General features: G+C 39.5%; 1 protein-coding gene across 3 annotated transcripts in view; it reads left to right on the forward strand.

Moving 5' to 3' along the window:
* SERAC1 (serine active site containing 1) overlaps positions 1-15,897 on the forward strand; it is a 60,318-nt gene that overhangs the window by 29,131 nt on the left and 15,290 nt on the right. For all 3 annotated transcript variants that reach the window (XM_032407566.1, XM_032407563.1, XM_032407564.1), the window contains 3 exons: positions 807-935; positions 10,809-10,922; positions 12,927-13,089. In XM_032407566.1, the coding sequence (XP_032263457.1) occupies positions 807-935; positions 10,809-10,922; positions 12,927-13,089 (406 nt within the window). The remainder of the gene's footprint in view (positions 1-806; positions 936-10,808; positions 10,923-12,926; positions 13,090-15,897) is intronic.

The raw sequence follows: 15,897 nt of genomic DNA on the forward strand, positions 1-15,897 counted from the left end.
TGGGCATTGTGAGTCTTTATATACCAGAAGGTAACTTCATAGCCAATCAACATCGATGAATTAGGCCCTAGTTCTAATATTGCTGTAGATCTGTTTTTCTCAACACTACTGACATTTTGGGCCAAATAATTCTTTGTTGTGGAAGGTTGTTCCGTACATTGTAGGATGTCTAGCAGCATCCCTGGTCTACTCACTGGATGCCAGTAGCAGTCCCCTCAGTTGTAACAACCACAACTATCTCCAGATACTGCTGAGTGTTTCCTGGGGTGCAAAAAAGCTCCTGGAGAACCACTATGTGTAGATATTAACATATCACTCTGCATAGGTTTTTATTAAACACTACATATAGATATTAATGTATTACTCCACATAGATGTTAATTACTAACCACTAATAGGTATTAGAGTGTGCTTCTTCAGCACCTTTCCAAGGCTTTCCTAGAAAATGAAAATCTGAAAACTTGCAATCAGTTATTGAAAAATAGAAAAATGAATATGCTAGATGTAAGTTATTAGAGAAAATCAGTAATGAGTTCTGGATTTATAGAAGCAAGGTTTAGTTAGAGTGTAATAATCCATTTTGAGTCAAGAGCTAAACTTTGCAATAGGGCTTTCAGACTGAGGTAGCAGACACAGAAGTACAGAACTCATAATTGATTCTCTATGTCCTTAGGTGGGCAACAGTTTTCAAGACTAAAAGCACTAATTTGTCTCTGCTCTTTTGTTTTGGCTTTGATTCTTTGGGTACTTTTGTTGTATTCAGTTGTTGAGCTTAGTTATGAAAAATTTCCTTTCCTTTCATTACAGGATTCTTCCACTGAAGAAGAGCTCAGACAGCTGCTGGCTTCTTTACCTCAAACGGAGCTCGATGAGTGTGTCCAGTATTTTACATCTTTGGCTCTGAGTGAAAGCAGTCAAAGTCTAGCTGCTCAGAAGGTTATCTCATTTATTCATTCAGTAAATATTTTGGAGTGCCCGTCCACCCTTTCTAGGATACTGCGCCAGGGGCTAGCACTTAGAACCTTAGAATAGTCATCCATTCAGGAACAGAATAAACATGTTGGCTCCTGGTCGCGTGCCAGGCACTGTTAGGGATGGTGGGGAGACAGGTAAATAAACAAAATCACACAATGTATGAGAGAGATACGGGTTACTCTGAGAGCCCTTCACTCTGCTTAAGAAGTCATGTAAGGCTCCATGGAGGTGACTCTGAAGTTACATCTTGAAGAATGAATAGATAGTAACTTACAAGGTTTAAAATATCATCTATATGCTATTGAAGCCTAAAGTGATACCTCTAATCCTACATTCTAACCCAAGCTCTAGATTTAAATACTCAACCTCCTACTTGTTGTCTCTGCTCGGATGTCTAATTGATGTCCCAAACTCAGCATGTTGAGCCCACCCTTCCTCCACTAAGCTCTTCTTCCTTTAGCCTTTCCGTCTCGGTAAATGGCACAGCACCCACCTAGTTGCTTAAGCTAACGGCTAGGAACTCTTGTTCTTTCTTCCTTCCACATTCAGCCAATCTGCAGTTCCTGCAAGCTGTCCCTTCAAATACAGCCTGAGCCCGTTTGCCTCACTATCTGCACTGTAACCACGTCCCCCTGGCTGCCATCATCTCTTTCTCATACTGTCTTGTTCTTTCATCTCGGCTCTGTTCTTGCTGTCGTTTTTAAAATAATTTTAAAGTCTCTTTCAGTGTCTTCTTTTTTTTTTTTTTTAAGATTTTATTTATTTATTTATTTAACAGAGAGAGAGAGAGAGAGAGTGTAAGTAGGCAGAGCGGCAGACAGAGGGAGAGGGAGAAGCAGGCTCCCCCGTGAGCAAGGAGCCCGATGCGGGGCTCGATCCCAGGACTCTGGGATCATGACCTGAGCCAAAGGCAGCCGCTTAACCGACTGAGCCACCCAGGTGCCCCTCTTTCAGTGTCTTCTATTATTTCAGTTTATTGAGGTGTTAGTTACTGTTTGGGGCGGCATTGACTCTCTTATATTAGATTGTGGGTTAACATGAGTTATGTATTTTTACTGTGAATTTGTCTTTAGCTGAACAGGTTGTTTTCTGTGGGAGTCCCAAGTACCCTGGATTGTAAATCTGTCCTCACAGAGCAGCCTTTGTGTTTACTTCTCTTGGATACACCAGGGGTTTCACTGTTACTGGACTAGTTTGATATTCATTCCCTGGTTTGGGATTTCTGTGTCACATAGAGAGTATAAATTCAGACACATCTGTAGATGGAATAGTCAGGGTTGATTTCTCATCCAAAGCCCCAAGCAGAAACAGGCTTTTCTCATTGCTTTTGTGGGCTGGTGGGCAGAGTTTTCTAGATTCTCTTAGAGGGCAAACTTTCCAGGGCCTTGCCTTTATATAGGTATCTCAAATTTAATTCCCATTGAATGTGAGACCCAAAACCACATCTCTTACACTGAACAAGTGGCAAAATCCCATCCAAGGAGCTTGTAGGCATTTTACATTAGTTGCCCCGTGCTCACTGCTTCTGCTGAAGGTTCTGTTTTCAATCTGTCACCTGAGGACTGTCCTTTATTTCTTCTTCCCATTCTCTTTAGAACTTGGCTATGTTTTAAAATAGCTTGTATTGGGCGCCTGGGTGGCTCAGTTGGTTAAGCGACTGCCTTCGGCTCAGGTCATGATCCTGGAGTCCCGGGATCGAGTCCCACATCAGGCTCCCTGCTCGGCGGGGAGTCTGCTTCTCCCTCTGACCCTCCCCTCCTCATGCTCTCTCTCTCTCATTCTCTCTCTCTCAAATAAATAAAATTAAAAAAAAAAAAAGCTTGTATTATATTTCAGTAGACATTTCTAAATGTTTGTAGTGGGAGGGATTCACTAGAAGCCACGTTCAGCATCTTGCTGGATCCAGAAAGCTTCCGTATCACATCTCCATCATCTCAGACACCACAGCGAGCTCCTTACTTGTCTCTCCAGTTGTATGCCTTCACAGCAGCCAGAGTGATTAAAAAAAAAAAATAAGACGTGAATTAGATCCACTCATTCTCCTGCATTAAGCCTTCCAGATAGCTTCCCATTACATGCTAAGCCTGAGCCCTTTTTGTGATCAAGGCATTGACTGGCATTGTTTATCAGAGTGGCTCCCCTTGGAGTGGTGACGAAATTGATAACAAGGTGCCAGTAGGCAGTCATAGGATGTAAAGTTTGTGTAGTGGCAGATGGTGTGCAAACAAGGAGACCGAGCACAGGTCAGAAGGGCACAGGTCAGCATGCCCAGCTGTATGTGCCATCTTGTCAGAGTTCTCAAAGTGCTCTTCAGGGTCCTTCACACCTTTGGAGTAAGACTATCTTTACACGGGAAAGCCATTCTGATTGAGGGCTTTATGTTCTTTTATGTCTTTCACCTCTTTGATTAGGTTTATCTGGCAAGGAAGAAGTCAAGCTTTCACTGTTTGCAAACAACATGCTACTCTATATAGAAAACCCAAAGGACTCCACCAAAAAATTGTTAGAACTGATACATGAGTTCAGTAAAGTCACAGGAAACAAAATCAACATACAGAAATCTGGTGTATTTCTATACACCAGTAATGAAGCAGCAGAAAGAGAAATTAGTCAATCCCACTTATAATTACACCCAAAACAATAAGATGCCTAGCAATAAACCTAATCAAAGAGGTTGAATTCCTTTAGAAAAACAAAAAACAAAAAGCACATCTTTAATTAAACATTAAAAAAATATTTAATTTAGTTTCAGTTCTGAGGCCCCATCTCATCAGACCAGTAAGCAACTCCATTTTAGTTGTTCTCATCTCCTCTCCCACCCTGCCACCCCGTCACCCTCCCCCCGCCCCCCATTTAGTTAGGCTTCTCAGATTTTTTACTTACTAAGAAGTTGTGAGTGAAGAGATAGGAGGGGTGTCCATCTAGTTTTTACAGATCTGCCGAAACTGCCTTGTGACAGTCTCCAAGCACCTTTCAAGGGGCAATATGCTGCTTCTGTACAAAACTACCTCCTCAGGAGGTTACTTAGCCTTAGCAGATAACCTACACAGCTGTTTGATTTTAGAGCAGAGCTTCTTAACATTTGTATGCCATGGACCCCCCCCCCCCCGGTGGTTTAGTGAAGTCTGTGAAGTTATTTCTAGATGCATAAAACACAATACATAGGATTACAAAGGAAACCAATTATATTGAAATAGTGTTATCAAAAATAATTTTTGTGGTATAATACAGTACTTCTTATTGATGCATTAAATAACAATACATTTAATTAGTAATAATCACTCCTCGGATACATTTAGAACAGGAAAGTTGAAATTTATTTTTAAAATATTTTAACTTTTGAAATAATTTCAAACTTCAAAAATTGCAGAAATAATACATTTCACTAAGATTCACCAATTATTACTATTTTGTCCCATTTGTTTTCTGACCCCCAGTTTACTCCCCATCTCTCTGTAGATATATTTTATATGTCTGTTCACACATATTTACTATTTTCCTCCCTGAACCATTTGAGAGTTAGACGTATAAATAATGTCCTATCACCTCTAAAGACTTAAGTGTGTTGTATTTCCTGACAACATGGACCTTCTGAGATATGACCACAGTACAGATATCAAACTCAGAAAATTAACATTGATAGAATACTGTGATCTAATATAGACTCGATGTTTGAATTTTGCCAAGTATCCCAGTAATTCTTTTATGGTAGCTTATTGTTTGTTTTTTTGTTTTAAATCTGATCCATGTCTAGGATGAAACATTGCATTTGATGGTCATGTCTCCTTTTATCTGGAAAAATGCTTCAGCCATTCTTAGTCTTCATGTCATTGACATTTCTGAAGAATACAAAGTAGTGGTTTGCAGAATGTTCTCAATTTAGTGTGTCTCACGTGTCCTCAGGATTAGAGTCCGCTTATGCATTTATCGCAGGAACACAGCAGAGGTGATCTGTGTCCTTCCCACTGTGCCACATCCAGAAGCACATGATGCCAGTTGGTCCCCTTGTTGCTGATGTTAACTTGCCAGGTTTCTCTGCTTTAATGTTAATATATATTTTGTTTATAATGAATATAGGATCTGAGGGGAGAGGGGATGTTTGAGACTATTAGTCTATCCTGTTCCTCTTCAAACTTTCAGCTGTTGGTTTCAGTATCCTCTCAATGAATCGTGCCCGATAATGGTTATTCTTCGATGGTTGCAAAATGGTGATCTCCCCCCTGCCCAACTCTAACCATCCCTCTTTACTTCTGTCTACTGTAAGGAAAAGCTTTCCTTCCTCCTTCCTTCCTTCCTGATCCATGGATCCAGGGGCTCATGGATTATTTTATTCACTGGATTATAACCCAGTACTACTATTACTCATATTGATGCTCAAAGTGTCTCAGATTTGGTGTGGAAAACCCCTTCAGGTTGCCTCCCATGCATTTTGGAATTGTCTCCATTATTTTTTGAGTACTTTCTTATTTTCTGGCATTAGAAAACATTCCAGGCTCCATCTTAAACTTTCTCTGCTCCAGCTCTGGAGTCAGCTGAATCTTCAAGAAGCCCTGGTTCCTTCTAAGGAAGGAACAACCAGTGGTTGTTAGAAACCACCTTTTGGGTGTAAGCTTGCTCGTTGCTAGTGGGGTTGCTTTTAGACCCTTCCAGCGACAGAGTTGGGGAAAATTGCAATTTTGTGTGGTTCAATTCAATGTGTAAATTTTGCTTCTTTAAGACATCACTGTGAATGCTGTTGTTGCTGGGCTGAATAAGAATATTAAACTGAGGACTAGTCTGTCCGTCTATGGGTCTCAAGTAACTGCTGGTAGGTGGACGCTAGATGGCAATGTCAATTCTGGGTCACCAGTATGAGGATGTGCAGTTGGCTTTCAAAGGAATGAAGATCCTAGTGTTATTTTCAGAAAGCTGCAGCAAATGAGATGTGATAGGAAATTATCTGTGTTCTCTATTGCTGACAGAGTCACACAGATTACTACAGTTACTATGGTTTATTGTCTGTGTTTATAATTGAATGCAATGCAGAATTTCTGTGAGATGTCAGGAATAAAGACATAACGTTTCCCATCCAAGCATATGCCCTCCCTACCCTGAATTCTATCTACCCCAGGTGCTTAAGGATGACCCTGGATCAGCAGTTCCTATTTTAGAATGAACACCATTTCTAAGCAGAGTTGGTTTGCACAAATTGCAGAGTTCTGAGGTTGTAAATTTTTACGCAGAAACACCAGAGATTAGCTTTTACGCACGTTAAAACAAAGGGACCCACAATTAGAAGCCGTATCAAGACACTCTGTCCCCCCTGCTCCCCACCCACCCTGGCAGTGATCTGCCTTCCCTCCTTTTGTTCCTTCTGCTCATTGGGAGAACTGGGTCAGAGGGAGCAAAAGCACTTCCCAGGTTTGCTGTCCCCTCCTCCACAGCTACGACCTTGGCAGCCATCCATTATCTGCCCTGGGAATTTGCTGACTACAATCTGCTCGGAGTCTGGGGGACAGGGAGGGGTGGTCCTTGGCCTTCCACCATCCCAGATGTTACCATCAAGATTGTTCCTTCTTTGGTGTCAGGATCCAGCTTTCAGTCTTGTTTTGTTTTTTTACCATCTGGACACTTCCAGTCAGTCAGCTTATCCCCAGTTTCAACCTTTCTTAGAGGACTTCAGGTGTCTGTGACCTAGAGCCTAAGGAAGCAACAACCAGAGATGCAGAAGTTTGAACATTTTAGATTGTGCTTTCTTCTTCATCTAATACAACAAGCTGCCTAGAGTCAAGAGAACAGTGGATGTGGTGCATTGAAATGATTTCCCATCACAAAGCTTTTGTGGTCTTGGCTTAAGGATAGTCCAGCTAAAAATCCTGCAGTTTTGTATTATCATTTGCCCCTGTAATATCCTAGTCCCTCTGAAATCAGCTTAGGTATTAGGGTCTCAAGTCCTTGCATCAAAACACTTCTGACATCAATCTGCATAAGTGTAGCAATGTGTTATGATTGAGAGACACCAACAGACTTGGTTTAAGGACTGGATATTTCTTTCACGACAGAGGATTTGGAAACCTACACAAATACTTACACAAAACAAGTTTGCTTTCACATAGTTGGACAGGCTTCCTCGGTCCTGTGGTTCCCCATGATGTGCAGCTGTGCACATTGAGGATTCTTTGTTGGAATGAACCCATCATTGTCATCTGCAAACTCCCTGTACCTCCCCTTCTCCCAGCTTTGGTTGTGGGTAAATCTCATCAATTTTAAGTAACAGAGAAAGCAAACACAGCTTTTTTCTAAGTGTTTCTAGGAGAATGGATAATCATTTTCAGATGTCCCATTTCTTAGCAGCCCTTGGCTTCAGCTTACCTGAATCTGTTTCTTCACTGCCTTTCTGACTGTCCCCTCCCTCATGCTCACTCTCCCTCACACTCACGATGCTTCAGCCACACTGGCCTTTGCTCTCCATTCCTTGAACTTGTGAAGTATTTATCTGCTCATGTTCCCTCTGCCTGGGATTCTCTGCTACCAGCTTGTCATATGGCTGCCTCTTCGTCCTTCAGCTCTCAGCTTGTCACCTCCTCAGAGAGACTTTCCTCTTTATCTCAAATGTTTATTGCATATATTGCCCTTTATAGCATTTATCCCATTGTGTAATTATGCTTTATATTTATTTGTTTACTTAATTCTCTTACTCCCTTCCAGTAGTCTATAATATTCTCCCCAGTACCAAATACAGCCTCCCACACAATATATTCTCAATAAATATTTATGGAATAATGAATGAGTCATGACATTGTTAAAATAGCCAGCTGTGCACAAACTTATACATACTTAAGTAACAACTCGCATATGTCTATTATGAATCAAAGTATTTTTGTATGACAGACAAAAATGGAGATATTGTTTAATTGGAGTGTAGGTTATATGGTAAGAAAATATCTATTATGCATTAAGTCATTTGGTTGTTATAAACTTGTTGAGATGCATTTGAAAAATACCATGTTAATCCACAGTAATATTGTGTCTCAAATTGAGTATCGTAATGAAAAAATTATACATAAAATGCTTTGTTACACATGTGATTAATAGATAATATGGATATAAATTCTTTAGTAACTTTATTAGTTGACATTTCCTCTTATGCTTTATTATTATTGCCTTCTAATTTTTATACTTTCCCTTATTACTGTTTTTAACATTGTCACTCTTTCTTTTCCTCTGCATTTCTTTGATCCTTAAGAAATTGTTTTTTAGTTGCAATTATGGAATTTGATGTGTGGCATTTCTTTTTTTTTTTTTTTTTTAAAGATTTTATTTATTTGACAGACAGCAAGAGCGAGAGACGGAACACAAGCAAGGGGAGTGGGAGAGGGAGAAGCAGGCTTCCCACAGAGCAGGAAGCCCGATGCAGGGCTCAATCCCAAGACTCCAGGATCATGACCTGAGCTGAAGGCAGATGTTTAATGACTGAGCCACCCAGGTGCCCCGATGTGTGGCATTTCTTAATTTTTTACAAATTTATATAATCTTGCTCTACCTTAATCCAGCGATAAAGCAGCAGTAACCTATGTGTATTTATTTTCGTGTTAAGAGTTAGAATACAGGGGTGCCTGGGTGGCTCAGTTGGTTAAGCATCTGCCTTTGGCTCAGGTCATGACCCCCAAGTCCTGGGATGAAGCCCTGCATTGGGCTACCTTGCTCACTGGGGAGCCTGCTTCTCCATCTCCCTCTGCCTCTGCTTCCCCTGCTTGTGCTCACTCACTCTCTCTCAAATAAATAAATGAAATCTTAAAAAAAAAAAAAGAATTAGAATATAATCCATATGACCACACCATGCGTTTGCACCTTTTATTCATTCCGTTTTGCTTGTGCTTTTTACTACCACACAATCTGCCAGTTCATAAATAACTTCAAAGCTTTGCTGATGAGGTTGGAATTGGAACTGTATTCTTATATCCCACTTAGAAAATGATCAAGAAAAACGCAGAATCCTAGGTAATTTTTTCTCCTCCTTCTTTTTGTTTCCTTGGAGCATTTAGCTTAGAAAGAGGTCAGATGATTTGAGGGTGTGAGGTAGGGAGAGGGATTTGGGGGAGGCAGGTTGTGGTGGTAGATCTTTAAGAAAAGTTCCCCACCCCCCAGTTCACTCTTTGCCCTCATGTCTGCTAGAGGAGAGAGTGACTCTTAATGAGTTAGTCCCTCCCCAGCCCTCGATTTCAAGAGCATCAATGGTTGAGATTCAAGCATGTTTAAACTTGGAAAAACAGAATGTTACATCAGAGAGGAGGGCATGAGTAAGAATTATAGAATGGCCAAACATTTTGTTTACTAGGTTTACTGGACCATGGGCCCTATACATTAGCTCAAAATGTGGAAATTTATGGAATATATTTCACACTGGGCTTTCTATACACATTTTTGAAAAACATTACCTTGTAGTTGAGCTCTTTTACCAGCAGGTGGCCTGTAGGCACAGTTATGGCCCCTTGTTCCAATACAAAGCGCTTCAAAGGAGGTGTAGTAATGAGTCTTCCTTCCATCCCTTCCATCTCCCCCACCCCAGCAGACACACGCACTCATGTGGTTATATATACTCTTAACACAGATTGTAGCTTATGATACACTCTTCTGCCCCTTTTTCTCACTTGAGGGTTTATCTTGGAGATTGGTATATATCAATATATGAGGAGACTCAAAAATTTTCATGTTCATATAGCATTCCATTGTACAGTAGACCCATCATGATTTAACCAGCCTCCTGTTGATGGCAGTAGGTAGTTTCAGTCTTTCACGCTTACAAACATTGCTGCCGTGAAGGAACCTATACTTGCATCACTTTGCCCTTGTGTGTCTCTGTAGGACGAACTGTTGAAGGGCACAGGTGCTTGCAGTTTAGACGCAGCTGTCCTGAGTTGTCCTCCACAGAAGTAGCAGGGTGATAGGAGTGCCTGCTTCCCCACCCCCCCGATAGATGAAACTGTTCTTTCTCATGTAGTGTCACCATGCATGCTTCTCGTAAGAGCAGTGTTGGGCATCGTGTGGTAGATTCCCCTTCCTAGGAACGTTCTGTTTATGACTGTTGCTCATTTTTCCGTAGCATTGTTGCTGTTTTTGTCACTGATTTGAAGGGAATTGTATACTAGTGACATTAGCGTTTGATCTATGGTAAGAGTTGAAATTTTCTTTTCCCAGTTTATTTTTTTCTTTAATTTTTTTTTATTATGTTCAGGTGGCCAACATATAATACATCATTAGTTTTAATGTAGTGTTCAATGATTCATTAGTTGTGTATTACACCTGGTGCTCATCACCACATGTTCCCTGTTTATTCTTATATTTCACTATCTACGAGGGCTAGTATACACTCCTGTTCTGTCTCATGGTTTTCCCAGCTCTTCTGATTATTCTTCCATATGAACTTGAATTTCAGTTTATGAAGAATTAAAAGCTCTCTGATCATTCTTATCGGTTATCTTCATTTTAAATTTTCCCAGTAATGCCTTTTCTCTTTATTATTATTTTGATTAATAGACTTCAGGTAGACTCTACTCTAACATCATCTGACAGTAGAACATTATGGTCAGCCTGGGCTTTTCTTGTTAAAGAATTGTGTGTTAGTCTTCATACTTTGAGAGAAGAGGACACAGAGTAAAGAAGTAAGAAAGACATAGAGATTGCCTCTTTTCTAGAAATGATTCCTTACGTTTTCTGTTCTAGTAAGCAACAATTTGCATAACTAGTTCCCTTTCAGCTTCCAAAATATGTCGTGTATAGCTCAGGGATTTTTTTTTTTTGTCAAACAAAAAATATGAGTCACTCTTTTTAGCAAACATCTTAATTATCTTTCAGGGTGGCTTATGGTGTTTTGGAGGAAATGGACTTCCTTATGCTGAAAGTTTTGGAGAAGTTCCTTCAGCTACAGTGGAAATGTTCTGTTTAGAAGCTTTGGTAAAACATTCTGAGGTAACTTACATTTTAAAAATGTGGTTTAGTTTTTATGATCACAGTGAAAAAATTGTACCTGTTGGCTCAATCAAGGGAAGTAATCCTCATTTTTTGTAGAAGAAAAAGCTTTTTGCTCGTTTTAAAATTTCTGCTTTTCCCCCCATTTAATTAGAATTGATAATCATAATTTAGCACCAATACATGTATTTCATTTTTGCCAAGTAGTTCTAAAAATGTATTTAATCTTAATTATACATAAAGAAAACAACCCATTGTCTAAATACAGCATTGACCTTTGAACTATGCTATCTCCTGCCTTTCTCAGATCATTTTTACAAATAATATTACCAGGTAGTTAATTTTCAGTAAAACATCTGCTAGAGATGCAGCATATAGAAAAAAAGTAAATATTTGGATGACCATACTCTTGAATTTTAACCAGAGCATGTATTAGTGGTTTTTAAATTTTTTGGCATTTATGACAACTTTTCTGTCGTGATCATAGTTCGATTTTATTTACTTATTTATATTTATTTTAAAGATTTTATTTATTTTTAGAGAGAGTGAGAGAAGGGGGAGGGGCAGACGGAGAGGGAGAGAGAATCTCAAGCAAGACTCCATGCCGAGAGCAGAGCCCGACATGGGGCTTGATCTCAGGACCCTGAGACCATGACCTGAACTCAAATCAAGAGTTGGATGCCCAACTGAGCCAGGTGCCCCCTGGTGCATTCTTGATTTTAAAAAGAAAAAAGCAACAAACTTTGTGGTGCTCAAATATGAATGCATAAAAATCACTCAGGAAGCATGCTTAAAAGTGCATATTTCCTGGTCACCTCTAGCAATTTTAATTTAGTAGATTTGGGGTTATGTCCAGAAATTTGCATTTTAACAGGCATCCCTGGTGAGGCTGCTGGAAGTGGTTCATCCCACATCATGAGAAACCCCATCCTAGAACTCTTAAACTCTCCAGTTTAATTTTAGGAACCATTAGTCATGGCTCAGAAGCATCTTTGGTCATCTCTAGTTCCCACCAGTGGAGTTAGGAATTGAGTACATAACAGAGGTATTAGCATTGTAGTTCAAAAGGGCATGTGGGAATATGAGCTGGAGTTTTTGCGACTTCAGACTAGTTTCTGAAGTAATAGATGCATCTTCAGTGGAAAGTACAGTGCGTGGAATACCTTTCCAGAAACCTCTCAAGTCATCACATATCTCACTGACGTATGTCTAAAAGACATACTTTTAAATGCACTTAAAATGTGATAAAATTCAATAAAAATTTGGAGAATGGAAATTGTTGCATAGATGTGACATGGTGTCATGTTAGTGAGTACAGCTGGTGATGGGAGGAGGCCAAGGCCGTGCCAGTGACCTTGGCACCTTGTGACGACTTATAATAGTATTACGTATTTCCTTTGGCTTTCTTTTATCTCTTTTCTCCATTAAAAATTCACATCCCTTTTTCTTTTTTATTTTCACTACTTGATCTTTCTCTTTAAAAACTGTTCTGACTCCTGAGTTTTAGGAGAGCCCCATAGCTGTGGACTTGTGTGGGGTGGTGTGCAGGGCCACAAGTGGTGCTTATCTCTGGGAGTTCTTATATGCAGAAGCAAAATCTGCCACTTGCATGGAGTTTTTTTTTCCCTGTTACCAGGTGGCAGCTTTCTCAAGCAGAGAAAAGCTTTTTAAGGTAGTTTCAAGCCAGCCAAAGTATCCCTATAAATTGAAACAATTTTATAATAATGACATCATCAGGTTATACATCCCACCAAGAGCTAAACAGAATAAGAATAAAAATTTCAGAAGTCCTGGTGAGATATGCCTTCATTTTTTCAGTGATTTTGAATCACCTCTCACATAGATAGGGGTTTGCTTTATTTATTTATTCTCTCTGACATGAGAGTTTTAGGTAGGTCTCTGTCCTTGAGCAGGAGCCCCCTGGCTGTGCCATCAGCATACTTTGTCACCTGGTTAGTGAATTTGTGCAACATAAAGTGAGCTTTCATTGATTTGTTGTGCTAGATATCTACACATTGTGATAAAATTGAAGCAAACGGAGGCTTGCAGCTACTTCAGAGGCTGTACCAACTTCACAAGGATTGTCCTACAATACAGAGAAATATAATGCGTATCATTGGAAATATGGCTTTGAATGAACATCTTCATTCTACTATAGTTCGCTCAGGTAACACCTTTATATGCTGAGTATTTTGGATTTGGTCCTTTGTTCTTCTCCCACCTCCACCCCTCATGATACATTAATTTTTTAATAGACTTAAGACTTTGCTTAGGGTTACTTATGGGTCCTTAGAGCATGTCATTTTAGTAGGGGCACGGAATCGCTTGAGACATGTGGATAATCCACATTTAAGATAATCGGTGTGTGGATAGTCACAGGAGAGCAGTTTTTGCCATGATGACCATCTAATTGTTTACATCATCTTTGATATGATTTGGTTAACCAAGAGGTGTACTCGGAGTATAATTCGTGATTTTCCCCCCTTGCAACTAATAAACTGATGGTGGGGAGATATTTAAGACCATGCAGATATCCTCCTCATCTACTGAACATTCTTGCCTCATCTAGTCTTTAGCATGATGGTTGCAAAATAATGGTTTTCTAACTGCAGCACGCCTTCCCCATGTGCTTTTCAGCATTTGGCATTTTCTTGTAAGCAAGAGCCTGCCCTTCTCTCTCCTTCCATCTGTCTCCCTCCTTTTTTCCTTCTTGACTCTCCCCCCTCCCTCCCCCATCAGTATGGGTACATAGATTCCTGGTTTTTTAATGGTTTATAACTTATTACTGTACCTCACATTTGGTGCCAGATTGTCTCAGTTTTGGTTAGTGGGAGCCCCATAGACTGGCTCCATGTGTCCTTGCAATGTGCCTACCTCGTTTTGGGAGGCATTCCTTACTGTCTGGAATAACAAGATGTTCCAGGCTCATCTCTCTGAGGAGAAATGCAGGTAGATTTTAGTGCAGATTGATTGGTAGAGACCAGGATCTGGGTGCTTGGTGTCCTTATTGGTCCTGGAGTGTCTGCTTCTTGGCTCTTTCAGTGGAAAACGCAAGGTGATATGTATAGATGCACACACACAAATATGCATACATATGTGCTCATTTTATTAGAGCTATTTATTATTAGAAACTATGAATTCACTTTTTTTCTTGTGTCCCTGCTTTTAGTTTTGTTTACGAGAGTTTTGATCAGTAGAAGTTTTTAATTTAATGAAGTCTCATTCAGGGATCAGCCAACTTTTTCTATAAAGGACTACTTACTATGGGTTTTATTTGTTCCTACTTTTTAGATTCTTAAGGTAGAAACTTAATCACTGATTTTAACCTCTTTTCTTGTTTCAGTTACCTGTTGCTGTGTATCAAACACAAAATTCATTGGTTAAAATAGTGGTCATATATTTTCCTCATCAATCTGAAACTTGGGCAAGATTTGATAGTGAAGGCTTACATCACTCTAAGCAGCATTAACTGGAGCATCTTAGCTGTGGGGTGAAGGATACACTTTGAAGATTGCTCGCTTACCTGGCTTGCAAACTGGTACTGGCTCTCAGCTGGGACTGGGGACATTGGCTCCTTTCTACATGCGCCCCTGTATGCAGCTTGAGCTTCCTTTAAGCATGATGGCTAGGTGTAAAGGGTAAACGTCCCCAGAGAGGGCCAGGTATAAGCTTTTTTCCTTTTATAATCAAGCATTGAAAGTCATTTCTGCCATGATCTATTGATTAGAAGCTAGTCACTAAGCCTGGCTCACATTCAAGGGGAAGAGATTTGGAAGGGGTGTAGACTCATCACCTCTTAATGGAGAATAGTGTCAAAGAATTTGAAGACATGTTTTCAAATCACTACAATTTTGTATTTAAAGTGGTAAATTTCCTCTAACCTGCTTTAGATGCATCCCTCACATTTTGGATATATTGTATTTTTATCATTATTCAGTTTGACATATTTTCTAATTTTCTTGTGAATTTTTTCTTTGTCTCATGGGTTACCTAAAAGTGTGCTGCGTAGTTTATAAATATTGTTTTCTAGGTATCATATGTCTCTGATTTCTAATTTAATATATCATGTGTTCAGAGAACATACCCTATAAGATTTTAGTCTTTGGGAATTTATTGAGACGTACTTGATGGCCTGTTGTATGGTCTGTCATGGTGAATGTTCTGTGTGCATTTAAAAAGAATGAGTGCTCTGTAGTTGTTAGGTGAAGTGTTCAACATATAACAATTAAACCACATTGGCTGACAGTATTGCTCAAATCTTCTCTAGGTCTTCATTGCGTTTTTGTCTAGTTCTATGAATTACCGAGAGATGTGTGAAATTTTTCAACTATGATTGTGAATTTGTCTGTTTTTTCCTTTAGTTCTTTCAGGTTTCTCTTCCTGGTAGATTATTCATTTTTTATTAAAAAAGGATGTCTCTCCCACTGGGGTCACTCCTTTTCTTTAGGTCTACTTGATCTGGTATTAAAATAGCCACACTAGCTTTCTTTTTCTTTTAAAAACATTTTTATTATTGAAGTGTAATTGACATACAATGTTATGTTAGTTTCAGGTGTACAACATAGTGATTTGACAGTTCTGTACACTGTATGATGCTCACCATAAGTGTAGTTGTCTGTCACCACACAACATTATTATGTTATTGACCATATTCCCAATGCTGTACTTTTCATCCCTGTGACTTATTTTATACCTAGACGTTTGTACCTCTTAATCCCCTTCACCTGTTTCACTTAGCCCCCCCCCCCCCCCCCACTCCCCTCCTGTCTGGCAACCACTAGTTTGTTCTCTGTATGACTGTTTCTATGGGAGTTTTTGGTTTTGTTTTTTAGATTCCATGTATAATTGAAACATATGGTATTTGTGTTTTTCTTTGACTTATTTCACTTAACATAATACCGTCTAGGTCTATCCATGTTATCACAAATGGAAAGATCTCATTCTTTTTTATGGCTGACTGATAGTCTATTACACA

Source organism: Phoca vitulina, unplaced genomic scaffold (genome assembly GCF_004348235.1).
Source record: "Phoca vitulina isolate PV1807 unplaced genomic scaffold, GSC_HSeal_1.0 scaffold9, whole genome shotgun sequence".
In the NCBI taxonomy this organism is placed as follows: Eukaryota; Metazoa; Chordata; class Mammalia; order Carnivora; family Phocidae; genus Phoca; species Phoca vitulina.